Source organism: Prunus dulcis, chromosome 5 (genome assembly GCF_902201215.1).
Source record: "Prunus dulcis chromosome 5, ALMONDv2, whole genome shotgun sequence".
NCBI lineage: Eukaryota > Viridiplantae > Streptophyta > Magnoliopsida > Rosales > Rosaceae > Prunus > Prunus dulcis.
This window is the reverse complement of record NC_047654.1, coordinates 17867717-17894574: the sequence shown is the minus strand read 5'-3', so window position 1 is coordinate 17894574 and position 26858 is coordinate 17867717. Positions and strand designations below refer to the sequence as shown.

The 26858-nt window shown below is 37.4% G+C and overlaps 4 protein-coding genes across 9 annotated transcripts; 2 read left to right on the top strand and 2 right to left on the bottom strand.

The window, feature by feature from the left end:
* Positions 1 to 5109: 5109 nt before the first annotated feature.
* LOC117628476 (transcription factor MYB52-like) lies at positions 5110 to 6654 on the top strand. The gene is made up of 3 exons (XM_034360943.1): positions 5110 to 5548; positions 5879 to 6352; positions 6466 to 6654. The coding sequence occupies exons 1-3, from the start codon at positions 5434 to 5436 to the stop codon at positions 6651 to 6653; spliced, it is 777 nt and encodes a 258-aa protein (XP_034216834.1). The 5' UTR covers positions 5110 to 5433; the 3' UTR covers position 6654.
* A 1166-nt stretch (positions 6655 to 7820) lies between these two features.
* On the top strand, positions 7821 to 10425 carry LOC117629175 (uncharacterized protein At1g24485-like). The gene is made up of 6 exons (XM_034361679.1): positions 7821 to 8479; positions 8578 to 9077; positions 9207 to 9348; positions 9467 to 9535; positions 9640 to 9711; positions 10020 to 10425. The coding sequence occupies exons 1-6, from the start codon at positions 7821 to 7823 to the stop codon at positions 10423 to 10425; spliced, it is 1848 nt and encodes a 615-aa protein (XP_034217570.1).
* Positions 10426 to 10549: 124 nt separating this feature from the next.
* LOC117628756 (nuclear exosome regulator NRDE2) lies at positions 10550 to 17622 on the bottom strand. Of its 3 annotated transcripts, XM_034361274.1 has the most exons (10): positions 17048 to 17617; positions 16094 to 16859; positions 14886 to 15501; positions 14488 to 14659; positions 13965 to 14325; positions 13286 to 13396; positions 12328 to 12679; positions 11403 to 11628; positions 11072 to 11293; positions 10550 to 10942 (listed from the first exon to the last, which is right to left on the bottom strand). In XM_034361274.1, the coding sequence occupies exons 1-10, from the start codon at positions 17554 to 17556 to the stop codon at positions 10789 to 10791; spliced, it is 3489 nt and encodes a 1162-aa protein (XP_034217165.1). In that variant the 5' UTR covers positions 17557 to 17617; the 3' UTR covers positions 10550 to 10788. The 3 variants fall into 3 exon arrangements, with proteins under 3 accessions (XP_034217165.1, XP_034217166.1, XP_034217167.1); XM_034361275.1 differs by lacking the exons at positions 10550 to 10942; positions 11072 to 11293; positions 11403 to 11628 and adding an exon at positions 11638 to 12139 and having other exon boundaries at positions 17048 to 17622; XM_034361276.1 differs by lacking the exons at positions 10550 to 10942; positions 11072 to 11293; positions 11403 to 11628 and adding an exon at positions 11638 to 11859 and having other exon boundaries at positions 17048 to 17619.
* A 652-nt stretch (positions 17623 to 18274) lies between these two features.
* LOC117628755 lies at positions 18275 to 25398 on the bottom strand. Of its 4 annotated transcripts, none has more exons than XM_034361270.1 (9): positions 25249 to 25398; positions 24705 to 24749; positions 23283 to 24500; positions 21593 to 22955; positions 20691 to 20970; positions 20291 to 20398; positions 19926 to 20204; positions 19040 to 19183; positions 18275 to 18872 (listed from the first exon to the last, which is right to left on the bottom strand). In XM_034361270.1, the coding sequence occupies exons 3-9, from the start codon at positions 24481 to 24483 to the stop codon at positions 18684 to 18686; spliced, it is 3564 nt and encodes a 1187-aa protein (XP_034217161.1). In that variant the 5' UTR covers positions 24484 to 24500; positions 24705 to 24749; positions 25249 to 25398; the 3' UTR covers positions 18275 to 18683. The 4 variants fall into 4 exon arrangements, with proteins under 4 accessions (XP_034217161.1, XP_034217162.1, XP_034217164.1 ...); XM_034361271.1 differs by lacking the exon at positions 25249 to 25398 and adding an exon at positions 24885 to 25229; XM_034361273.1 differs by lacking the exon at positions 19926 to 20204 and having other exon boundaries at positions 25249 to 25387.
* Positions 25399 to 26858: the final 1460 nt, after the last annotated feature.

Here is a 26858-nt window from a genome sequence, read left to right as displayed (position 1 = left end):
ATAACAAGCAAGGAGGATTGTGATATTCCTTAGTCTATACGCAGACTATATTATATAATAGTTAAATTTACAATCTTTGTGGAAATACAGCGTGGCAAAGAAATCAATATTCCAAACACCTAACCTAACTTGAAAATTTAGATGCTGCTGTAGCCTGTAATGAAACCTTGAGTAGCGCTGAAGATTCCTAGTGGTAATATTTCTCAATTAAAAGATTTCATATTATGACACGAGGAGGATTATCAACAGCTACCTGAGCTCTCTCTCTCTCTCTCTCTCTCTCTCTCTCTCTCTCTCTCTCTCTCTCTCTCTCCCCGTTATTAGTTAATTGTTTACTTTTTTACTTTTTGGGTCCATTCATTAGTAAAATTTGAACATTTTTTACTTTTTGGGTCCATTCATTAGTAAGTAAAATTTGAACATGAAAAAAGGTCAGAATCATCTTCTTGGACTCTTGTGAGCTTATTGCGTCAATCAACACTTTAGCCGAAAGAAATGGGGGAGTCTCAGTGCATTTGTTCGTTGTGCTATAATTGATATTTGATTTCCTTTACTTATACAATAAAAGGAGGAGGGTATAGCTAAAGTTTTCTTCAACTCCATATATCAACTGGTTGCAATCACTCACTCACACAAGTCTTTAGAATTTAGATAGATACATCACCGTCGAATATCCCCTTTCTTCTTCTTCTTCTTCTCTTTTTTCTTTTTTTCCTTTGAAGACGGCCGGTTAATCGATACTCCTGGTGCTTGCTATATATGTACACATGCAGTGAGAGAGAGTTGGACAACCCACAAATAAAGTGAAGTTAGTTAACCCAAAAAAGTGAAGTTTGTTAGTTTGATCCAAACATTGATGAAATGAATGCGGCAGGGTTTTGATTAGAAAATGTAAAGGTGTTATATAACATCAAGGTTAGTAGTACAAGTATCCATTTTAAAGGAATGTACATATCCTAGCTAGCTAAACAACGACATGCGTTTACATATATCCCTGTCCTCTACCTAATACTCTCTCTCTCTCTCTCTCTCTCTCTAACTTATAAAAGTGAGTTGCACTCAAGGAAAGGAAGCATATATCTTCCTTTTATTTCCACAAATATATCTCTATCCCTCTCTCTCTCTCTCTCTCTATATATATATATACACATATATATCTTGAATTGGGTTGTGATCAGCCTGATATGAACATAAGACCCTACTTAATTGTATTTCTTATTAATTTATTAAAGAGTCAAGAAGTAGAGTTGAAAGAAAGATGATCGCCGCTGACCTTGACATTTGTAGAACAAAGCAATAATGAAAAATAACTGAAAATATTAAAACAGGTACGAAAAGAGAGCTATAATTAGCTAAACCAGAGTTAAGAGATATATAGTTTGGTAGGTAGGTGTACTCTTCATCGATATCATCAGTTGAGCTCGATCAAGACACAAAAGTAATCCCTTGGAATTAATATTAATGGTTCATAAGTTGGCTTTCGGCAGTTTTACAGTTGGGAAGTTTATGTTACTTCTGGACCCAGAAACCCTTTTGTCTCATATCATTTGGTTAGGTGGGTCTCAAATCCGTACTTCATGTACAGGAGGAATTAAGGGGACTAATTAACGGCCTAATTCAGAATTTGGCTAAACTTAAAGCAGAAACGGGCTTTGACAAGACAGAAGACAATACAATGCTAGCTATTATATATATATATATATATATATATATATATATATAATCTACCAGCTACCAACCATATATCAATATATCATATATATATATATATATATATATATATATATATATATGGCAAGGTGGACAAGACCCATTGTGTCCGTTAAATGTTCATCACAACATTAATATTCCATCCAAATGGAATTTATGAGTCCTCATAATTACAATGAGAAGACTGAAAATTTTATCATTCTGACCAGCCAGCTAGCTAGTAATTAACGGTTCCATATATATGATCAAGATACGGAGGGAGACGTTTTCTTCTTGGTGATCAAGATAATAATTAGGAAGGGATTAACATTAATATTCATCAGATAATTTGGTCTTGTACGTATATATATATATATAGATATATATATATATATATAGAATCAAATGATAAAATTTGTGGTTACGAGCAAGAAACCGATGTGGCTCATGATTTTTATGTTAAAACTCTTGCTAACGTGCAAAGCGGAAAAGAGGTAGAAGTTCCGGTAGCAGCAAATGAAACAACTCTTAGAATCAGGTTTAGTACGATTGCTGACTGCCATAAGAAAAGTAGGTGAAACTGGTGAACAGTCGTGAAGAACTCCACCATTGATGAATTTGATTGAACCAGTTTGGATTGTTCAGTTATAATATATATTATAGGCTTGTATGCAAATGACTTGTATTATAATTTCACAGATTTGGGGTTGGGGAGGAAGGCTCTACCTAGCTAGGATCCTCAGTGTCTCATGAACCATAAATTAATTAAGCTAATGTAATGTTGTGAGTGAGCAGGCAAGAATTCTTTGCAGCAGATATATATACCACCGGTCAATATATCTTTATGAATATTTCAATGAGGGAGAGAGAGAGAGAGAGAGAGAGAGAGAGAGAGAGAGAGAGAGAGAGATAGGTGGCTGATGAAGAAAACAGTTGAGGTATTACTTTGTGACAGTTACCAATGTCATGCGCAGTGTAAGACATATAGGGTGGGTGAAGATGGGAGATGTGTTTCCTGCTCTCACGTTTTTTACAAGCAATTTAGATCTCCTACTTGAGAGAATGGTAGGCCAACGGTCAAAAGAAAGGCTACTTTCCTTATTAATTAATATCACAAAAATTAGTTTCCTTAATTCTGTGCTGTTCGGATGTTAATTAGGCCATACCAACTTGCATCTAAATAAATAATTTATTTATTTATTAAATTTTTTTTTTTTTTTTTTTTTTTTTGGGGGTTGTAGGTTGGGGAGTATGCTCATACTTTAATATTAATGGCTAAAATAGGAGAGAGGTGTCTTCCTCCATATAGCTCATGCTCAGTCATACTGTTCATGACCTATTAATTTCATTAAAATTTGGGCTTCTTAGATCAAGGTCCAAAACGATTAGTTGTTATTGGATTTAGTCCTTGAGTTTTTGACATTTAGATGTAGGTCCTTTGACATATATGGATAAAATACAATTTAATCAATAAAAAGTAAAGACCCACATATTATACCAATCGATCAGACAAGCACCCACATTAAATTATGTACCTGACATACAGGTAAATAGTGTTATTATTAGCAATAAAAAATACTTGGTGATAAATCATGTTACCTATAAGTTAGGAACGTAAATTAGAAGACTACCTATAAGTTAGATACAAAAATAGAAAAAATAAAATTGTATGTTACCTATAAAATAAAAAAAAGGTACATAAAATACTATTACACATTGTCGAAAATATGAAAAAACATATATATACACACACACACACACACACACACAATAGGCAATAGGCAATGTGACATATAAATGATTATTACCCGATTCAAGTCATTAGGGACAACATTGGAACAAAAAATGATTTTTAAAATAAAATAATAAAAATATTACATAAAAAAAAAATTTAAAAGGAATGTAATTCTATGTGGCACAAAAGTTAAAGGACTTGTATCAAAGTCATCAAATCCGAGGATTAAACCCAACTCCTCAATAAGAATTTGAATCTATATCAACTTTTCTATTAAAATTTTCTATTTTCTAATAGTAACAATCAATCATAACATGCATGGATTCAAACAGGTCGAGTATGACACAGATCTAGGGTTAACTTTATAACATTCAAAGATTAAAATCTGAATCATATTTTATTTATCCGGAACAAAGTGAATCATCTTTAAACTAGAAAGAAAATAAACTGGAGCATACATATATATATATATATATATATATATATATTTATGCATGTTTGCTTGGGAGATGAACAAAGAGAAAGAGGTGAGGCAAAAATTAATTAAGGGCTATAGTTTGTAGTTTTGGCATATAATTATTTATATATACTTCACAGCTTCCTACGTACGCACACAGCTACAGATACAGGCTACAGCTACAGGGCCAGAGATGAAGTTTGAGTTAGTTTGACTAAAAAATAAATAGTTATTATTATCCAATAATATGAAGGATGTCTGTCCGAGTCTCCACGTGAAGTTGTAGTTGTGAGATTGTACACTAAATTTTGTTAGTTAGGTCTGAAAGGTGATCAAAACCTAATTAAACTACCATCCCATTCGTACACCACCACAAATACCAAACCCATCACTTTTTCTTCTCTAATTATTAATTGTTAAGAAAATTTGTGTTATTAGTATTATTGCATCAAATTTCCTCTATTCATCCATTACATTAACTGCATTTATATAGTAAACGTTAATTTAAAGAACCTCGGTGATACGAGGGAAACTTTATTAATCATCCAAATGGGAAGAGCCATGAACACCACGTCTAGATATATATGTTAAACTCTATATATAAAGTTATTTAATCTTTCTCTTAATTAAGATAAGGTTCAATTATTTGAATTAGGGTTAGTTGTATGGGTACGTAATCAGTTATATAAAATGATGAAGCATATTTATGTTAACGTTTTCATTGCTTAATTAATTACTTTGAGTTTATATATATACGTAGAGGAATTAATTAATAAAAAGAAAAGGAGTAAGATGGCTAGGTGGGTTATAAGTAGACGTTGTAGGTTAGAAACTTGGAAAGACGTTGAAAGAGGAACCATATTTCACCCCACCAAGCAACCCATCTCTCTCTCTCTCTCTCTCTCTCTCTCTCTCTCTCTCTCTCTCTCTCATGTAATATATACATAATATAGAATAAAATATAAATTGATGGGATGATGATGATATAATTGTGGTTTTTTGTTAGCCAAGACGTTGCATCAATCGCAGGTGTAAGGTCTGTCCAAACCCTCCCACTCTCTAACGGAAAATACTTTCCATATCTCTCTCTTTCTCTCTCTCCCTCTCCTCTCCCTTATATAATTAATCGATCAAGCTCAAGGGAATATCTGTATATCTATCCATCTCTCCTGCAGTAGCTTAATTCTAATTGTCTTGATTGCTTTACTGCCTTGCCCCCACGCTCGTCTTCATCGTTGCAGTTGGCGCTTTATACAATATATAATAGACTAGCTACTACGAAGCTAGCTAGCTCCTATATATTAATCGCCATCGATTCATTGATGATCAGGAAGAAGAAGAGCACTGTACTTGTTATTAAGGAAACAGAGGGGCCGGCCATCGACGATCCAACTGTAGTGCGTAGTGAATTAGATAGGTAGCTAGCTAGGCAGAGAGGCTTAATTTTAACTCCTATTTATTTGATTGTGATCTTCTTGTGTTATTTTAATCAATACACACAATTGATCGAGGATCGAATATACACACATACATACATACATACATACATAAGATGTGCACTAGAGGCCACTGGAGGCCAGCTGAAGACGAGAAGCTTAGGGAGTTAGTGGAACGTTATGGACCTCATAACTGGAACGCAATTGCAGAAAAGCTCCAAGGAAGATCAGGTACTTCTATTTTCTTTTTTCTTTTTTCTTTTTCCGATTGATGTGTTTGCATTTTTATAATTGTTGGCAACTGCTATCTATCTAGTTTAGGTTTGGTATATATAATGAACAAGCTAATTAATTAATTAATCTATATATAGTACTTAAGAACCCCCAAATCATTAATTCTGCAGTTAGCTAGGGCAAAAACTATGTATGTAATTGATTAATTAACAACTTATTCAACTAATTAAGAGAGAGAGAGAGAGAGAGAGAGAGAGAGAGAGAGAGAGAGAGAGTGGTTAATTGTAATGGATTAATTACAATGAATTGAATGATATTTGCGCGCAGGAAAGAGCTGTAGGTTGAGATGGTTCAATCAGTTGGACCCAAGAATCAACAGGAACCCTTTCACAGAAGAAGAAGAAGAGCGTCTCCTAGCCTCTCACCGTATCCATGGCAATAGATGGGCTATTATTGCAAGGCTTTTCCCGGGACGCACTGATAACGCAGTGAAGAACCATTGGCATGTCATCATGGCACGCAGATGCAGAGAAAGATCTAGGCTTCACGCCAAATTAATGACTTCTTCTACTACTAGTACTGCTGTGCCTCAATCGTCATTAACGGCGTCCAATATTAACATCGATATTCCAAAATCCTTTTCAAAACAAGATCACCTGCAAATCAACTGTGATATCACGAGGAACCTTGATGCATATAATTATTTTGGGAAATTCTATCCAGCTTTCACTCATAATCCTCCTCCTCCTCCATTTCCAAGAGAGTTCTATTATCCAAATACCTGTGTCACAATGCACCAAGGTGAATATTACCACTCCAATTGTGCCATGCATATCCGTATTATAAGCCATACATATATATTAATGATATTCTCGTGCATGGTTCCTAATTATATACATCTTTATATGCTGCAGATCATAAAGATCAGCCAATTGAGTTTTATGATTTTCTCCAAGTAAATACTGAGTCGAATGGAAGTGAAGTGATAGATAATGCAAGAAAGGATGAGGAGGAGGTTGATCAGGAAGCTGTGGGACGACAGATAAGCAAGGCAGCTGGTGCTCCTTTTATAGAGTTCTTGTCTGTTAATGGAAGTTCTTAATTATATTTATATTACTGGTAGTAGTATTTGGTGTCTTGATATGAAGATGATCAATGACATCTTAGCGAACGTGTAAAACTATCATTAATCACATATAAAAACCCTAACTAGAACTAGTTCTTACCAATTAGATGCATGCATGTCAAGTACGGCATCGATATGCACAGAAAATCATGTTTAAAGAGGGATGATCTGTAGCATATAGAAAGGAAGAAGCTGTAACGCAAATATTGTTAATGTAATATATGAAGGACTGTGCGTACGCACGTGTACGTTAGAGCTTGTGTATATGCATCTCCTGACATTTTGTATACCCTAGTTTTGACTGTGTGAAATGTGTGTGTGTGTGTGTGGAGTTATATAGTGGCTGTGCGTGACAAATGAAGGATATATCATATGTCTCTTTTCTTTTTCTCTTCTGGTTCTTCTAGTATATATACTCTGTGGACGCCTGCCTGCGGAAATCATCTCTTCAATTCGTTTCCTAGATGTTAGATCTCACATCTCAATGCTTGGGTTGGTGAGGACTATCTAATCATATAAAATATATGTAAAAGTACAAATATCTGAACAAAGAACAAAAAAAATTCTGACTGTCATGACCGTGTTTGCCTTGGGGCCTAGGCTGTGCAACATGAATGATATTCATGGCAATGCAGCAAGCACGTAGCATATAGTCAATAGCGGCTGGGTTTGACAAACATTGTACGGCTTGTACCTACCCAATATTCAATTATGTTTTCAATTTTTAAGAACATATATGTTGCCTGCCTGCCTGTTGTTGATCATGATTATTGGATTAATTAGCATAAGAAAAATGATTATCGGGCTGCCGGACACTACCGGATAAGAAAAGATGACAGCAAGTTAAAATAAAAAAATTCAGACGTGACAGCAAGTTTAATTGACTTAGTACATTCATAAGTTCTTCCGGCCCAGGTTTTGCTTTATTTTATCTTAGTTTCATTCCATTCATTTTAATTATTAATTTGGTGTGTTCCGCGCTTTGAGGACAGACACTCTCCCAAACATTAGGGAAGTCAAAGTTGATATAATTCCATCCCTCCCCCCACCCCCGGCTATACGATCAATTCAATTGCAAAGGCAAGGCCTCTCTCTATATATTGATCATCTTAAGTAACAATAAATATATAGTTGGCAACTTTAATGGCTAACCTTGTTCTAGTACTTGTGAATCTGATAGCTCTGCCAGCATTACTAGTGTTTGTCGTCATAATAAATCCCTCCTCCCATGCCGATGCAGTGTTCGTAAGCATCGACTGTGGCTTTACAGGTTCCTCTACTTACAAAGATGAAAACTCAATAGTATGGACAGGGGACGAAGCTTACATTCATAATAAGCACGAGTCTCAAGTGTTCAATGAGTACTACAGCAGCAACACGCCAGTTGATTGGACCAGCACTGTAAGAGTGTTCCCAACTTTGAATAAAAACTGTTACACCATCCCAATTGGCAAAGCTGGGGAGAGACTTCTTGTTCGAGCAAGTTTCCGTTACTGGGATTTTCACAATAACCCTAATTATTCTGCTACTTCTCCCGGCCCGACCTTTGAGCTCCAGTTCGACGGCAACTATTGGACCACGGTTGTCACCAAACCCTATGATATCGTTTCTTATGAGGCCATCTATGTTGCCAAGGCAAATACAACGAGCATATGCGTTGCTAAAACTAAAGATAATCAGCTGCCCTTCATATCCGCACTCGAATTGCGGAGCTTGGATTTCAAAATGTACAGCCATGTTGATTCCAATTACGCTCTGCTATTGGCAAATAGGCATACTGACGGTACAAACCAAACTGTTAGGTACGCTGCTATATATCTGTTTCCTCTGATTAATTACATGTATTGCTGTATATACTATGCATTAATGGATATCATATGAATACGCCTTAATGAATTAGGTATCCAGATGATGCATATGATCGAATTTGGGTTCCGGAAAGTGGTTTTATATTTACTAAGACTGTGAAAGGGGAAGCAAGGAGCATTGATACTAGTAGTGCACAAGATAATCCTCCAGAAGCTGTGTTGCAAGATGCAGTGGAAACCACAGGCACTCGTTGGTCCTTAGTTCTGGACACCAGCGGACTTCCACAATCACAAGATCAAAAAGTGCGCATCTACATGACCACCTACTTCTCTGAAGTCATTCGGCCGCTCAATTCATCCACCGACAAAAGATCCTTACAAGTATTGGTAGACGGCAACCCGTATTCGGGCACCATCGTCCCTCCTTTCGGAAGCGTATCCACTGTCTACATTACCAACATCACAGCTTATTCCAACACTAATTTCACTATTGAGTCAACTTTACAATCCACGCTTCCTCCTCTCATCAGTGCCTATGAACTCTATACTATCACTGGCCCTCTAACCCAAGCAACAACCAGCACTAAAGATGGTTTGCTACAATTCCATTCCTGTGTTTGTATTAAAATCTAATATAGATATATATATAGTCAATTAATACGTACATATATATACATTTCGTACATTAACCTTCTCTGATATAAATTTATATATAATGTAGTGGAAGGGCTAGCAGCACTGCAGAGAGAGTTTAAGATACTGCAGAAATGGAGTGGCGATCCCTGTCTTCCATCATCCTTTGCATGGGAATGGGTTGAATGCACTAATACTACTATTTATGCCACTCCTCGTGTAACCTCACTGTAAGTGTGTACTGCTCGCTCTCTCTCTCTCTCTCTCTCCTTTAATTCCCAAGTATATTATTAATAGTTAAATGCCAGAGTTCAATTGAAGTGATCTTGTAAAAAATGAAAAAACCAGGAAACTCAGTGGCTTCGGCCTGTTTGGCCCGCTTCCAGACTTTAGTTCCATGGATGGGCTGCAAAAGATGTGAGTCGCGTATTTAATGTTAATAATACAAATGTGTAATAAGTTAACCTTGCATATATCTCATTAATTAATTTCTAAGCTTCCAATTTTCTTTTGATTTGCAGTGATTTTCACAATAACAGCTTGGATGGACCTATTCCTGATTTCCTTGGCTCCTTGCCTAATCTAAATCTACTGTGAGTTTCATCCATCAACAGAACAACTATTTAGCTAACCGAGCACTGCATACACGGGAACTAATTTCTATTCTTCCCAGTGATTTGTCAGAGAATAGACTGAATGGATCCATACCCACCTCTCTTACACAAAATAAACACCTGAAATTAGTGTAAGTAAAATCTTCCTCGTCTCATCTTATGTGTTTTGGTTCTAGATTTGGTCTAATGCATGCTCCACAAATCTGTTATGTTCATTATCTTGAAACCATTTTAATGTTTGAATATAACCTAGAGGGTTCTGTTTTTCTTTCAAATTGTTTTGTCAGTTTAACCGGAAATTGTCTCTCTGGAATGTCTTGTCCACCCAACGACGCATCACCACCACCACCAGCAGGTCCACCACCACCAGATTCAACACCCTCAGATTCACCGGCCCCAGGTCGATCACCACCCGAAGATTCACCGGCCTCAGGTCCATCACCACATAATTCACCATCACCAGGTTCTCTGCCACCCTCCGGTCTATCACCACCTGATTCACCACTAGTGCTTCAAACACCCTCTTCCAGTGGCCCCAACCAATATGAAGCACCCCCGCCTCCTTTAGGCCACCATAACTCAAGTGAAATACCCTCTCCATCAGGAGACAAGGAATGCAGTGACAAGCCACAGATGATACTAGGCATCATAATTCACGTTTCTCTTATTTCTTTTATGTTCAGTAACTTCTGAAAGATTGCCCTGTTTGATCATCGACCACTATGTTCACCATGAAACCAAATAATTGCTGTATATGCACTGTATGAATGTTTTCCGCAGCTTCATTCATTGTTCACCGTTGCATAGTATTTCAAAATATTGTGAGAATAAATGTTTTTAATTAGGTTCAATTTCTTGTGTCTGTCAATAAGATAATGCATTTCATAACATCTAAGCAACAAAATCTCAGTTATACATCTGTTTAACTTGTACCTATCTTCAAGGGCCTCCTTACAACCATCGTACAATCTCTTCCAACCCGTTTTGATCAAGTATTACAGTAGTATGACAGTGCACCACTAACCTGGTACCATTAGGGGATTCGTACAGCAATTGTTAAAGTACAAGCTCATCTTGCAAAAGAATTTCATATATGTCTGTCCTCAGATTCAGCTCCTTATCCCGCATAACTTCTTGGAGATCTGACAGCTCTTTTGCAGATAATGTAGAATTTAATTTGAGAAACCCATCAAGCCATAGCTTTTTTGACCTATGATAGATATTAAACAAAGTTAACAAGCAGCAGCCAATAAACAGATCATGAAATTGTTCAAGTCGCGATAGGACCATATTCATAGCCTTGTTTGGGCAGAAATTGTATAAGGGAACAAGATCTTACCATGGGCAGGCATGAATAGCTCGAAAGAAATTCCGCCTAGCTGCTGAAGGATTGCATGCTACCTTCATCTCATATGCAATGTAGCAGCGCCAAAGAACAACTGAGTTATGAAATCTATCACTTGCCAATGCCCTTTCAAACAATCCACGGATCCTATGCTGTGATCCCCCTTTACTCATCTCAAATGACAACGCAAAAAGCCAGACGACCACAGACGGTTTCCTATGGATATTTGAGGTAAAAAAGAAAATATATCACACATAATGCATATGTTACCACAATTTAAATAATCATATTACAATAAAGAGGGCCAGAAGGAAAAACATCTTACTTCTGACAGCAGTCATCAAACACCCATCGCAGTTTATTTGGTGTTGTATAAAGATGGCCAACCTCAATTAAATCATTTAAAAGTTCCGGGCTGAACGGAAATATTTGAAGCCCCTGCAATATGGACTCCCAGCATTTTGATAGACTTGATTGACCACGATGTCTCCAAAGCATCTTCATGTAAAAGTTGAACATAAATTCAAGTTGATAACTACGGCTCTTTCTCTCTGCAGTTCATATGCAGTCAAGATAAGCACAAAATTTTAAGTATATTCTAATTATGTTACAGTCAAATAACGAGCATCAGAAGGAAAGTGCAATAGCTTAATATAATATTATAGAAGCTGTGATTTTGATTTCCCTCGTTAAGCATTTGCTGAATTAAGACTCAAGCCTCAGCAGTCAATTGATTCCTCAAAGTTCCAAGCCCTGTTAATTGGTTCCTTACAATTTGAATCCTGTAATGGCAAATAGAGGTTGAATAAATTAGAATTTTCTCCTTTTTGTTCTCCGGGGTATTGATGCTAGCCTCATCTGCAAATAGGTGAACTATCCTTTCATTAATTAGACTTGTCTTTTGATAAGTATATATTTCCTTTATTTGTGCATATCTGGTATCTCCGATGTCCAGATTGCTTTGTAGAACATTCTCCCTCATTCTTCCACTACTTAGATACTTCAAAATTTTCATCACAAGTATCAACACAATTAAGTGATGTTCAATATCATCACTAACACCTGCGCAGAATTAGATTTCATACTTTTACCAAACCTTTGACTTTCATAGGACATAAAGGGTCGAGGAACCACAATATGACTGACAGAAATGAAGTAAAATACTTGAACCATCACATGTCAGTAATTAAAGAGGACATAACGAGTCCGACCAAAAAATAGAGGGGATAATGAGATGCTCAAGAAAATACCTGGGAGCACCATTGAAAAAGCCTGATCTAGAACTTCAATACCAGCAGCCCATCCAGAGGTTAACTCTTCAAATAAAGCTGCAGAACATATGAGAGCAACAGATTGATCATCTATAACACCTCGCACCCATGCCATTTGTACTGTCCTTATTCTTTCTTTGAAACCTTGGCGTGCTCTCAGCAATTGCAAATTTGATGGTTGACTTTTATATGGACTATATGTTACACCACTTCCTAAGCAAAATAAAATATACATCGCCCGAAAGGATGATTCACACCCACTGCCATTATTGTTACCAAGTTCCGTCTCAGCATACCAGAAATATAGAAGGGAAGCATTAGACCGTAATTCCTGCTCAATAAATTAAAGTAGATACATAGAGTAAATACCACCAAACAAAGTCCACAGAAAACCTTCAGATAAAAAATTGAAAAATTATTAAAAGGAATCCAAAACCAGGAAAGAAAGAGGTAACTCCTCAAAATATATGATGCCAAATTGGAGGTAATCTAAGTTCTAGTCATCTACAATACACATTAACAGCCTCATGAGAATTCATATCTAACTGAGAAAAAATTAAGAGGTTTATCAAACTGATATTAGACTTCAGATATAAGAGATGGATCGCTAAAAAAAAAAAACAAGTTTACAGAAGGTTAACAGCCAAAGTCAGCATAAACACTCAACATAGAAGTGAAATATTTCAGACCAAAAAGAAGACGTGAAATATAAAATTGTAGTAGTAAGGTTCAATATGATCGCTTGTTAACATGTAATTTGAAAAATAACATTACGCCAACGGGCACACGATCTCTCAACTATATGCTGCTATCAGCATTGACATGACTAACATGTACTTTGAAAAATAACATTATGAGTTTTCAGCATAAACAAACATCAGTAGCTAAATTGATATGCCACTACAAAAGTTATTTTAAATAAACATATAGATCTTACCAAAGGAAGCCCTTCAATAGATGACAATGCCATGTCAAATACTCTTCTTGCATGATCAATATTTCCATGAAAAGCTTCTCTTCTTGCATAAACTCCACATAGCAATACATCCTATTTGTAAAAAGTGCCAAAATAGACAAGATCAGGAATTCTATCATTCAAATCCGTTACTCAATAAAGAAAAGGTTGCCTCTTTAGAGCATGTGAGAAGGTGCAATCATTTAATTTCGCAAAATGACCAACTTACTCACAACTGCTGCCTTTTAATAAGATACAGAAGTTAATAACTGTAGGCTATGCCAACTCAAATCCAATGTTGAGGGATCCAAAAAAAAAAATTCACTACAGATTATTTATAAATATATATATAAATAATAATTAACAACTTAAAATTTTCCTTGCTACCACCATGCATCTGTGCATTATTCATAAATAATGTATACAAATGTTTATAGGAACTTTCTCAAATTATTTCATGTCCCTCATTGAAAACACTCAAAACCTTTTTATAAACAATATGGGTTACTCAAAACCTGGAAAAATTTACTAAATGAGGGCCAAACAATTCATAGCTTTAGAATTTAAGATATTAAAAGAACCTTATCTAAAAACAAGGACCTATATATGAAAGATATGATGTGTGTGTATCCGCCATTAGAGACTCAAACATAACTACTACCTGACGGTCACTCTTCAAGAGAAATTTTGCAAGATCCCGACATGGGGTAACAGAACAGCTGGAAGGATTCAAATTCATAACAGATAGCTCTTCGGCAAGTAAAGCAGCATCTTCTAGGACAAAATTACGTGGAAAAACAGATAAACAGAGCAAGGTAGCATTACAAAGAAATTTCATCAGGTCTGTTCTTCTGTAGATGTCATTGGAGGTACCCAAGAGAGATTCCAAGCTGAAATTACTTGAACTGCCTTGTGTTTTGCTTAAAAAATTATGAACCCTTCTCAAAGTTTGTAATATAGAATCTGGCAATGCCTCAAAGCTAAGGACTTTCTCAGCCCAAGTTGAACTGTTTGTAGATATCCTGTTTGGGGGAGGGGTAAAAGCATATAATCAATTAGTGTCTACTTTCATTGTGGAAGTCAGGTTCCCTTATTTTGTCAAAAAAGGACAAAAGAAAATATGAACCTAGATCCAATGCAACAGTGGATAAGATTATACAGATAAAGTGATAATAGGACCTCACCACGGAGAGGTTTTCCCACCAAAGAAATCAATGAATTGCAATACTAGAGATAAACGGGCCTCAGATGAGCTCAAGGAAAATAAGTACTCGTTGACATCTTCAAACATTATTACTCTCGAAAGGTGCTCATCTGCTTCTCCATCGGGTGTACCAACATTATGAGAGATAGCAGCTGTTTCATATTCAAACCCAATGTAAGTACTTTGTGAGCATCGCTATCAGGAATGATGAATGCATAATAACTTCAAGCACATTTACATCTTAAATGGGAAAAGAGTTTCACTGCAAGACAATGAATGGGAAAAGAACAAAGGGAAACAAAAAATAGGCAAAGACCAAGAGAAAGATGCATGCACCCCATGAAAGAACATTCATATTCACACAGAGAAGGAGTGAACCTCTTGCATGAACAGGCATCCATTGAACACAATCTCTCGATAACTCTTCTTCCGACCATTTGATCCAGGTTGAAGTGTCTTTAATCTCACCACTAGTACCAACATCAACATCAATTCCTAGCATCTTTAGCAAAGCTTCAGTATCTTCTTCTTTCTTGACATCTTCTTCCTCAAATTCTTCTTGACACTCCTCAACTACAACATTACTTTCGGATTCCTTTTCTGTCTTTAAACTATATTCCTTATTTTTGGTTAGTGGTTCCGACCAACCTGTCCAGCCACCTTCATTATCATGTGCAGTCTCCTCTCGGATAACCCTCTGCCTATTTTCTTCCTCTTTCTCCAACCATGTGGACCAACCAAGGGCACCTTCTTCTCCAACTCTTGCACCATCACTATTCCAAAAGTGCTCAAACAGTATCTGTTTACTCTGCTCAGTGAGGAGTAATGAAGGACAAAACAAACTGAATTCAATTTCAGCCTGAAATAGAGCAGTGGCCAACTCTTGATAGCCAGCCTGCCATTCAAACCTACAGAAACTGATAAATATATCAACCAGACCAAGTTCTAGTTGAACAGTAGCAAGATCTGGAGGACGGTCTTCCGCTTGGCAAACCTGCATCAAATGGGAACCACATGTAAACCAAAATAAGTTAACCTCAGACGCTTGGGAAATTATTAAATCTTATATCTCATGCTGCAATAGAAGACAAAAATAAGTAGACAAAATAGCTAGAAGAAACAATAAATGCAGTTAAAGTCTCAAGATGCCTAATTCAAAACCTCCAACTCCTAGAGCAGCCACAACCATAGATGCCATAGAAAATTGGGAAATGAAATGAGGCACAAAGCGGAAAAAAAAGTCTTAAAGTGTTGAACACATAACATTTTAGTAGTAGTGCTGCTTGTCCAGAATTGGTGTCTAATGTATAAATAAACCCCATAATGCGATGTAATTATTACCAACCCATTTTGCAGTTCATTGTTAGGGATGTACATCCAGTGTTACCAGGAAAACATCATGGACCAGCAAAAGGCTGAAATAGCTATTTTCATTCCAAATTTAATGCTGATATTTATCTTCTTCTTTTTGGTTTACACCTAGTTTTATCTTAATTTCCTACATTCCCTTGATCTCTTGATAAAGTAATAGAGAATAGATAAATACAATCTCCAATAGAACATAAACATTAAGTAAATTTGAGAACCTGCCTAAAGTGCTTTCTGCATGCAGCAGATAAAGCCTGGATTGCATGTGCGTACATTTTTCTCATGTCTGAAACCTTGAACCTTGAGAACTCCCCTTGAAATACACGCAAAAACTCTCTCCACAACTTGTAACTTCCTGAATGTTGAATGAGTATCCTTTCCCATCTACTAATTAACACATCAGAACTGTCTCTCCTTTGGTAAGCCTTTAGAAGAGAAAGCAACAGGTCTTCATTATCTGGGTTAAGCTCAGCCGCCTTCTCTAGTATGCTAATCTTTTTTTCCAGTGTCTGCAACCGAGCGCCTTTCTGGGGTTGCATATCAGCAACCCTGTCTTGAAATTCCGCAAAAGCTAACCAAACCTTTTCATCATGGGGCTGCTCCCTCGTCAATTTGTTAAACTCCCGTGTTTTGCGTAGTACTTCATCTTCCCAAGATTCTTCAACCACTGAAGTTCTTGAGAGTGAATCATCGCCATCAACACCTTCATTGGATGATTGACTATCCGTTAAAGGAATAAAATCACCGGAAACTGTAACCGGAAGGTCTCTGGGGACAAGTATGCGAGCACGCTTTAAGTTCTTATGGCGTTCCAAAGCCATGTACTTTGCAGACCAATAGCGACCAGCAGATTTTAGTTTACCATCCAATGCATCAACATCGGCATCTCTATCCAGTGTTGAACCTGTCTGGTTCCATCGATACAAACCTTGAAAATCACTCCCAGATACCTCCGCAAAAGGCTTGTAGCGAGCAACGTCCATTCTGCATTACAAATTAGGGACAGTCAATTCAAAAGCTTCATCTTCATAGCGATAGCATCAAAACGAATCAATTTGGATATAAAAATTTGATAGCAATTAGCAATTCATATATCAGCTTTGTCAGTGACCAAAGAAAGACTGAAGGAAAGTGAGACAAAAAGATATTATCTAACTAAAATAGCAAAATACCTGTAGAGACATCCAAACACCAAATTGTCGCGGTCGCCATGAGAATCAAGGAAATAATCTTTGGAAGGTTTAGTCTCGGAGTCGGCCCAAGCCCGAACGCTGGACTTTCTCGACCCGTAATCGGCGAATGCTCCACGGCCTCTCTCAACGGACCTCTCTCTCCTCCTCTTGTTCTTCCTCTTCTTATGCTTTTTCTTCTTTGTCGTCCTGTCTCTCTCATCGCTTCTATCGGATCCAGAAGAAGATTCCAGCATCTCGTATGGCTTTGCTTGGGACGGCACCTCCTCCTCTTCATGTTCTTGCTGTGGCGGTGGTGACGGAAGCGGGTCAGGTTTGAAGTGTGAGATAACGGCGTCGTTTATGACGGAGAGTTGGGTGGTGAAGCTGGTATTGGAAAGCCAGTGAGGGACGCTTGTGATTTGTTGAGAGACGGGTAGTACAGGGAAGAGTGAGGTTTTTGCTGCTGCTGCAGCTTCTGATTCTGATGGTTGTTCGTCCTTCTCCTCCATTGTTTTTCCGACCGAACGAAATATGCAAATTGGCAGTTCAATTGAATTGGAGCTGGAGCCTGTAAGTGGAGGGTTTTTAAAAATTAAAAGCAGCCAGCCGCGCAATTTGGGCCATGGCGTTATCTAGTGTATTCCGACAAGTATAATTTGGGCCAACTCAATTTCTTCCGCCCAAAATCCAATTAATTTACGATAAGAAATTTAATTGGGTTTGGGTTCGTTTAGAATTCCTCACGTAAAAAGCACTTTTGTTTATAAGCGTTTTTAGAAGCACTCTTGATTATTAAGCAGTTCTATCGGCCGTTCCCTTCTCTCAAACAAGCCATTCATGTCATTCTCTTTCTTCTCTCTTGATTAACACGTAAGGTTGGTTTAACTGCAAAACATTCTGCATAGTTTGTGAGGACATGATGACATTGCCATTAAACAATTGCTGCACTGCAACTCGTTTGAGCCATCTAAAAATGTTTTAAGAAGGTAAACGGAAGACGAAAGGACCAATGAACGCCATGCAAGCAGTTGCAAAAACTCGTGCATGCCCCTTAAGTCCTCATTCTTTACGCCCTATAGACAAAATGAAAGTATTGAAACCTTCATTATCTCAACATCACCAGGAAATTTGGATATCCTACCATGTCTTTCCTTGGAATTGAAAAGAAAACCAAAAACCAAACGGCACAATGCAGCAGTCTCGTCACGCTCACGGGCTAAACCAAAATTGGACAAGCAACTATTTCACAAGATATTACTAAATTACCTAAAAGAATATCACACAATCATGTACAACAAGATTTCAAGATTCCCCTTCCATCAGAACAAACAAAGCGAAGAAAGAAGAACCTAAGAATACAGTGCGTGCAAAATTACATTCTTGATTACAGCTAATTGGAATACAACTTGGTAAAGGGGAAGGAACGAAAGGGCCATAATCAAACCGTCCCAAACACACCTTTCAACGCATTCATTGTGCAGCAGTGTTAAGGGCCATAATCTCCTTCAAATGGATAACTCATTCCGATTACGAATCAAATGAAGCCTCTTCACAATTAGACGCCCAAAACTCCTAAATGCAAGCACAACTGCACTATGTTCTCTTTACCAAGAAACTTCTCAGATGGTTCAAGTCTTCAAGATGATATGGGTTCATAAGGATATGATAGCCACGGGTGCTTCAGAGCTTCAGATGCAGAAGGCCGCTTCTTCGGGTTTATCTCAAGCAGATGAGCAACAAAGTCAATGAAGCCTTGGTCTCCCATTGGCAGCCGGTGCCTCAAGGATGTCTTTTTCGGTATCAGATATTCCAGTCTGTTAGTTTCCTGAAGAACAGAGGAGAATAGCAACGCTTATCAGAAAAATAAATAAATCCAGCATTAACAGTGTTTATACAAAATACTACACACAAAAATTGGAGAATGGTGACGTGTTAAGTTTCCAAAGATTTAAGAGAAAAATTAAGTAATTAACTCAAAACCATATAGGTTACCTGATTCCGTTCATAAAGCATGTGATTTTTTGTGAAGTATTTGTATGTATCACGTCCTTTGGCTAGCATACTTTGATCAATGGGGCAAATGATTCCCATCACCCGTGCAAGTAAAGTTGCAGGTGAATCATTCTGGAAGAGCACCTAGAAAAAGCAAGTTCACTTCTACATTTAGCACCAGTATCATAAATTTTTGTTTTTCAGAAAAGTTGAGTAGTTGATCCAATGGAAATTTAAAAAAATTTAAAAATTGCATATATAAACATCAGGTAGTAATATATTCCAAACAGCATACTAGAAGACTACCACGACAGAGCTAATGTCATCTAACCAGGTAAATTCCAGATTTTCTATTCAGGCACTCAGTTGTAGATGACATTGAATTTGGTGCTAAATCATTGACTAGACAAGTCTGTAAAACAATATATTAAAAGCACACTTTTTTGTTTTTGTTTTGTAATATATCAAAACACAATCTCACGAATCCATGTTACAATTTTCATGTCTACCTCCACTAAAATGAATTTGTGGATGAATGGAAACTTAACAAGGGCATTAATACAGAATGATAACAATTAGTCAATCAATGATAGTCGCTACTTTACGTACAGGCACACGGACACAAACATGTAAACCAGGTTGTACAGAAGCTGGGATTTACTTCAACTAGCAGTCAGGTTAGAGCTTAATATTAACAGATCACAAATAACAGATAATTGTGTGGTTTGCTAATAAGCAAACAAAGTCAAAAATATTCTTTTTAGTTTTATCTTGTTTGTAACTACTCACCAAAAGAGAATAAGAAGAGTAGAAGACAAGAAAACAGAATTAAAATGACAATAAAAACAGAAATCTAATCACAAGTATATCTGGATGCATAGCTTACATTGCCAGTACACAGTTCGGCCAAGATGCAGCCAAGTGACCATATATCTATCTTCTTATCATATGGAAGTCCCAAGATAACCTCAGGAGCACGATATGATCTAGACTGAACATAGGAGCAGAGATGATCTGTCTCAAAGCAACTACTCCCAAGATCAATGACTTTCACCTCACACCTACTGTAGCTTTTCACCAGAATATTCTCAGGCTTCAAGTCACAATGTATCAGGCCAAGGCCATGCAAAAACTTAAGTGCCTCTAGACACTGAATCGTAATCGACTGCCAAAAAAAAAAATCAGCAAAGTTTAAACGCCAGCAAGGCATAAAGCTAATGGTCGTCAAGTAGAAAATGGAACCCAACAAACCTGCAGTCTTGGCATTGTGAAGTAGACCTCCCCTCCTGACTCCCGATTAAATTTATGAAATTCATACAAGTTTGCTTTGAGAAGTTCACATACTATCAACAGATGTTCCTACAAAATAAAGTTGAATGCAAATCAAGTTATCATTCATTTCAGATTAATATGCAATGCATCATTTCATAAACAAGATCAATAAGCCATATATAAAACTTTCAAGTGTTGCCCTCTCCATGCTAGCAGAAAGGCACTGCCCCAAAGCATAGGGGTCACAGGTACACAAGACAATGAAAGACAAGTTATTCAAATCTAGCAAATGTGCACGTATTAAACAAAAATCTATGCCAAAATATTATAAAAGCTCAAAACCAAACAAGATAAGTATCAAAATTGTACATTCCCTTACTCGATAATAGAAGTAATCGTACAAGCGTAGAATGTGGTACTTGTCACCAGGATCATGCTTATTGACGTATTTGAGAAGCTTTATCTCATCAAGACTCTGATCAAAGAAATCTTTGTTGTTCTTTATAATTTTCACACAAACATCCATGCCTGTGTGCAGATCATGCGCTTGTATAGCTTTGCTGAAAGCAGCTGATCCAAGATATTCGGTGACATGATAGCGCCCGGCTATCACAGAATTCAACACGACATGAAAATTTTTGTCCTCTTCAAAGCCAGTTCTGTGCAATAAAAACATGAGTTCAAATAGTCGACCAGAAGCAAGTTAAGTAACCCACGACAGTATAAATGGCAAAGAAGAGCTTCAAAGCAGCAACACTTATAAGAAAAAGCTGAGAGATTAAAGTCCATCTAAAAGAGATCACACTAATCGATTAATAATCCACATGACACAACAAAAGAAAAGAGGATTGTTTTATTTTTTATAAATATTCACGTTTCTTATCCCCAATAAAAAAGGGGGTAGTTGCAGTCAAGTAACTGGTTGTACAATTAGCAGATCAAGAAGCTCAAGCAGATGGGATGATTTCTTTTTATTAGGTTAAAATGATAAAAAGATAAACGAAGAGGAGAGGAAAGAACACGGGTTTAAGATTTAGGGAAACCGTGGCATAGATAGATAGCTGCAAAATCTTCATTATTACGGATAGATGCATTACTATACAATTATTTTCTTCAAGAAAACAACCTAAAACAACAGTACAGCAGCTTCAATAGTTTTCAGAACTTTTTAAATTTACCATTGGTGTAAACAGAAACATCCTATGCCCAAGCACAATTCTCCCATAAAGAACCATGATCGATTAATTTATATTTGAGATTAGTGCATAGGTGAAGACATACCTGTTTTTTCTATGCACAATCTTGAGGTTGAAGGTCTCAAACTCTTCCTCTTGAGCCTTTATTTGCCTTACTTGCTCTTGCACAGCAGCTGCCTCTTCATCCTCAAGTGATGCTCCTGTATCTTCTTCCCTAACAGCAGCAATTTTATCTTCTTCTTCTTGCTTGGCATGCTCTCTCTCGGCATAAGCATAATTAGAGAGTGTTGAGGGAGTAGAGTTTGTGGATCTAACAGCATTAGCATTATTTTCATCCCTAGAACTCATTCTAGGTGAGGAATCATTACTTTTCTGCCTCCATGAAGCGAGCATGTTGTCAGAACCCACCATACAGTCATCAGTTTCATCAGTGACAACAGCATTGCAGTTGTTTGACCATAAAGATTTACCAGAGCTTGCCTGCACCAACTGTCCATCTCTAAGTGGTGGAGGGAATGAAAATACCCCTTCTGTATGATTTTTCTTCTGTCTTGATACACCCGTATCAGTCTCAACTATATATTTATTTGCCTCATGTTTACTAGTTTTCTTTTTGTCCTTGTTAGATCTATCAATGTTTTTCTTATCTGATTCATGATGATGCTTCCGGGGCCCACCAATTCCTACATCATGGTCTCGAAAGTATTCTAGATCCCCTTCACTACTGCCTCCAACCAAACTTTCCCGTACTTCACTGCCAATATCAGCAGCATCACTATTGATTCCCACACCTATTGATCTTACTGAACCAAGCTGATCATCATCCACACAAACATCATCTAGACGTGGCCTTCCACACTCATTCAGAACTTTCCCATCCCCTAACATGATGAGTTCATTAGTCTGAGTGACGAAGCCCTGCCAGACGGGTTCTGCACGCATCAAATTAAGTTCCTCTTCATCCATCAACTGTCCATCATATTGAGCTATTAAATCATTCTCATCACTCCTCCCATACAATTCAGTCACTGTTAGTCCTATAGGATCGTCTGAAGTTACAATTGGTTCAACATTTTTCGCTTGAAAGTACCGCTCACCAGAAAAGTAAGAATCCTCCTCAGCAAAAGATTGGTCATCATCCTCATCTTTGGTGGGACCTCTTTCCTGTGGATCCGGAACACTCCCATGCCCTGTTCCCTTTTCATTGTCACTTGGGTAATCAATTTCATGGGCCAGAAACCAGGCCTCATCTTCAATAGGCTGTCTCATGTATCCCACATCATCATCATCATCATATTCATCAGAGTCCCAATACTCGTTTGGATAGTCAACAGATTCACTCAATCCATCACCAACAGTAGCAAAACCAGAAACTAGATCAGATGTATCCTCTGCAATCCCCTGACTTACAGACAGCCAACTGCCTCCTCCTACATTCCTTTTTCCACCTGAACAATAATTTTAAAACAAGAAATCAGAGACTTGACGTACCAAAATAACCAATATCAAGTGGCAACAGAGTTTGACCCTGAAGAACTTCAGAAATTCAAAAACTTGAGGCCTATTGAAGAGAATCTCTACTGAAATTGAGCAGACAAAATCAAGCATGATTGCAACAGAAACATGAAATAGCTGAGAAGCCTATAAGGATAAAAGTGTCTGCAATGAGTAGAAGTCCTGAAAGCCCAGACAATAAACTGACTACTGCAATTGCCACTTAAAATTAAAAATATTAGGTGAGCATAAAATGCTCTATCAAATTTATCAAAACTAACCTGAAGAATTGATTTCTTGTCCAATAGGGACATCCAAATATGACCCAATAAGAAGAGCATTGTCAGCAGCGCTGAGTTTTGAGCCAGGTACATCTCGCTCAAACTTTTCCTCCCAATTAATATTCAATGGTTTGTCCTCTGACTTGAGTTTGACAGGCGGCAGCCTAGGGAACTCTTCCTTTTGATTCTCAGAAAGAATAGGAAAAACTAAGCTACTGATGGTATTTTGCTCGGAACTCCCTTGTGACTTGCTTAAGTATAAAGCTCTTCCCACCTCATCAACCTGATCCTTTATTGTTGCCCTAATATCAGCCAACTCAGCTTTTCTCTTTCCTTCTTTTTTGTCAGAAGCAGAAGCACTATCATAACTTGTTGGCACGTCCCCCTTGGAGAATGGAAATACCGTCTTGACAGAACAATCTTTCCACATCTCTGAAGGTGAATTTGAAGGTTCTTCAATTCTTGACCATGGATTATCTGCTACGTTTTCTTTGAAGAATGAGGTACTTGTCTTAAGTTGTTGGTCAAGTTCCTTAGGTTCACTTGTTTGGGTTCTGTCGTACTTCAATTCCACATTAGCTTTGCTAGTACTTCCAGCCCAAGAAGTTTTCTTTTCGCCAGAAAAGAGAATCTCTTCTCCATATTTCACAATGGCTTTACCCGAATCAGGAACCTCAGCTGTATGATTCCTTGATTGGTGGGATATCTGAGGCTCTGGGTAGTTATTGATACTGCCATCTAAATCATTTTGACAAGGTTCTGCAGGTCCATTGCTAGGATTGACCTTCCATGAGTATAAATCAAGCACTGTGTCCTCTAAACCTTTAGAGAATGCGAAGCTCTTGTGATTTGTCCCAGCCACGTCAATAGTTTTATTCCGCTCCCCAATAGAAGCAGTATTTTTCCATTTGCTTTCAGACCCATTTCTACCAGTTCCATACTCTATCTCTTTCACTATAAGTTCCTTAGAAACTTCACCACCATTCCTAGACCCCAACCCTTGATTTTCCACCACCAATTTGTCCCCATTTTCAGCTTCCAACGAATTACCCAAGTCCTTCTCTTCAAGAGTAAGCTTCTTAAGGAAACCATTCAAATCAGGACGATTACTGAGCTCACTGCGAAGAGCTGCCTCAGCTCTTGAAAACCTATTCTTCCGCAGAAAGTCCAGAATCACGTCAACGGAGTTTGAGTCCCCCATTTTCAGCCTCCTAAAACCTACAAACATGCATCAAAAAATCACCCACCAAACCTGAGAACATCCATTAACAAAAAGCTCATCCAACAACAACAAAGAGTCAAAAACCCATCTTCCAGTTTGCCCCATTTTTGCTAAGAAAATGAAAAACCAGATTTTCAAGTATGTATATACAAAGAAAATGAAGTAGGTATTATTTCGTCCAAATATAATGACGAAGTTACCTCGTACTAGGCTCAACGACTGGCGGCATTTTGTCTTCTAGTGTCCTGAAGAATGGGAAAATCCAACATTCAAAACATCAAATATTTAATTTTCTTTTTCCCACATTTTATGAGCAACTAAGCAAAGCAAAACCATTGTTTTTCTCTCAAAGAAATGTAAAACCAAGTTGTGAAATCCACCACAAGAGCGTGCCGGCCCGGCTCTCCGTCTCAAAACGACGCATTTTCAACGTGGATCCGTCACTTACAAGCAGGTTGCGGCTCCCAAATCCATAGATTGAAAATTTAGAAACCCTCAAAATCCCAACGGATTTATTAGTTTGGGGAGTGGGATTTGATTTTCACGAAAGTTTCATAGCCGTTGGAGCCCAGCACAACTCTATTTCTAGGCCAGAGAAACTCAAGATCTGATTTTTAATTTTTCGTGTTATTTTGGGCAAAATGATTTTCTGGGTATCGAAGAAGGGGACAAAATAGCTTAAAACTGAAAAATACAAAGAAGGGTTAGATATAATAAAGCGACGGAGGAACAGAAGAGAGGCACCTGGTGGTAATGGGAGTGGGCCGGTTGCTGCTGGCGCTGCTTATTTTCTTCTTTTCCTTTTGTTTCTTCTCTGTGGAGGCTTTTGGGGGCGTGGTCTCCTGAATTGAGGTGGTGGTGGTCCAAAGCTTCGTTTTAGTTTTAGTTCTTTTTGATGCTCTTGGAATAACTTGAATATATTCACTATTCAGTCTATTCTCATCAAAATATAATAATAATAATAATAATAATAATAATAATAATAATAATAATTCAATTTTCTTACTTTTTTACCCCTCTCGGCCTTTCTCCTGCTTTTGCGTCTACCATTTGATCCGGTGGAATTTAGGTAGTATTAGAGCAACTCCACCGCTCTACACAAACCGGGCAAAAGGCTGCCCTTGCAAGCCCAACAATCTCTAGCGCGCGAGATTCAGTCCGGGCAATCAGTGGGTCTCACCAACTCGGGCAGGCTCAAGGCCGAGGGGGGTAACGTCAGCGCTGACGTCACGTGACGTTAGCGCACGGTAATTCAAATTTTTTTTACTGTTGGCGCGTGAATTACACGGGCCAAGGGTAAAAAAAATTTGACTTCGGCGCGCTGACATCACCGTGACGTCAGCCCTGACAGACTCCAACGGGCATTTGACACGTGTCGCAACCGAGCTTCTCCGATGGATTTTTTTTCCAGAAATCCGACGGTCCTCGTTTTTTTTGCTAAAAAAATTCCAAAAAAAATTGAAAAAATTCTGAAATTTTTTTTAAAAAATACCAAAAAATTAAGTATTTTTTTCCTATTACCTAACCATTTTATTTACTTTCCACACTAAATCTTCATACAATTTCTTCTCCATCCAATATTTTTTTCTCTCCCCTCACATTATTCACTTCCCACACCAATTCTCCACACAAACTCTTCTCCTTCCAATATTTTTTACTCTCCACTCACATTTTTCACTTCCCACACCAATTCTCCATACAAACTCTTCTCCTTCCAATATTTTTTACTCTCCACTCACATTTTTCTACTACTTTCCATTTGTAAAAAAAAAAAAAAAAAAAAAAAACAAATGGCATCTTCTGTCGAAACCGGAGGCTCGTGGTCAACTCATGAAGATATTGCGTTGTGTCAGTCTTGGGTGAACGTTAGTCATGACCCTATCACGGGCAATGAGATGAAGTTCCATCATATGTGGAGCAAAATTCATGGAGAATTTTGTCAAAGATCGGGTTCCATTCGGACCGAAATGGCCTTGTCTAGTAGATGGAAACTTCTGAATAAAGAGTTAGGGAAATGGAGAAATGCCTTGACAAAAGCAAGGGAGAACATTCGAAGCGGTCAAAATCTATCCGATGAGGTAAAATATTTATAATTGTCATTTTAATAAATTTAATGTAATTTTTTTTTATTGCATATTCTATGTCTTTTTGTTGCATAATCTTTTTTTTTCTTTTTGCATTTCCAATTTGTCTATATTTTCTTGCATAATCAATTTCATTCTTGCATTTCAAAATAGTTTATATTTTCTTGCATAATAATTTTTTTTCTTGCACTTCCAATTATTTATTTTTAATAGATCATACAAGCACAAATGTGGTTCGGTGCCATGGGGTAAGGGAAAAAAAGTTTCGTG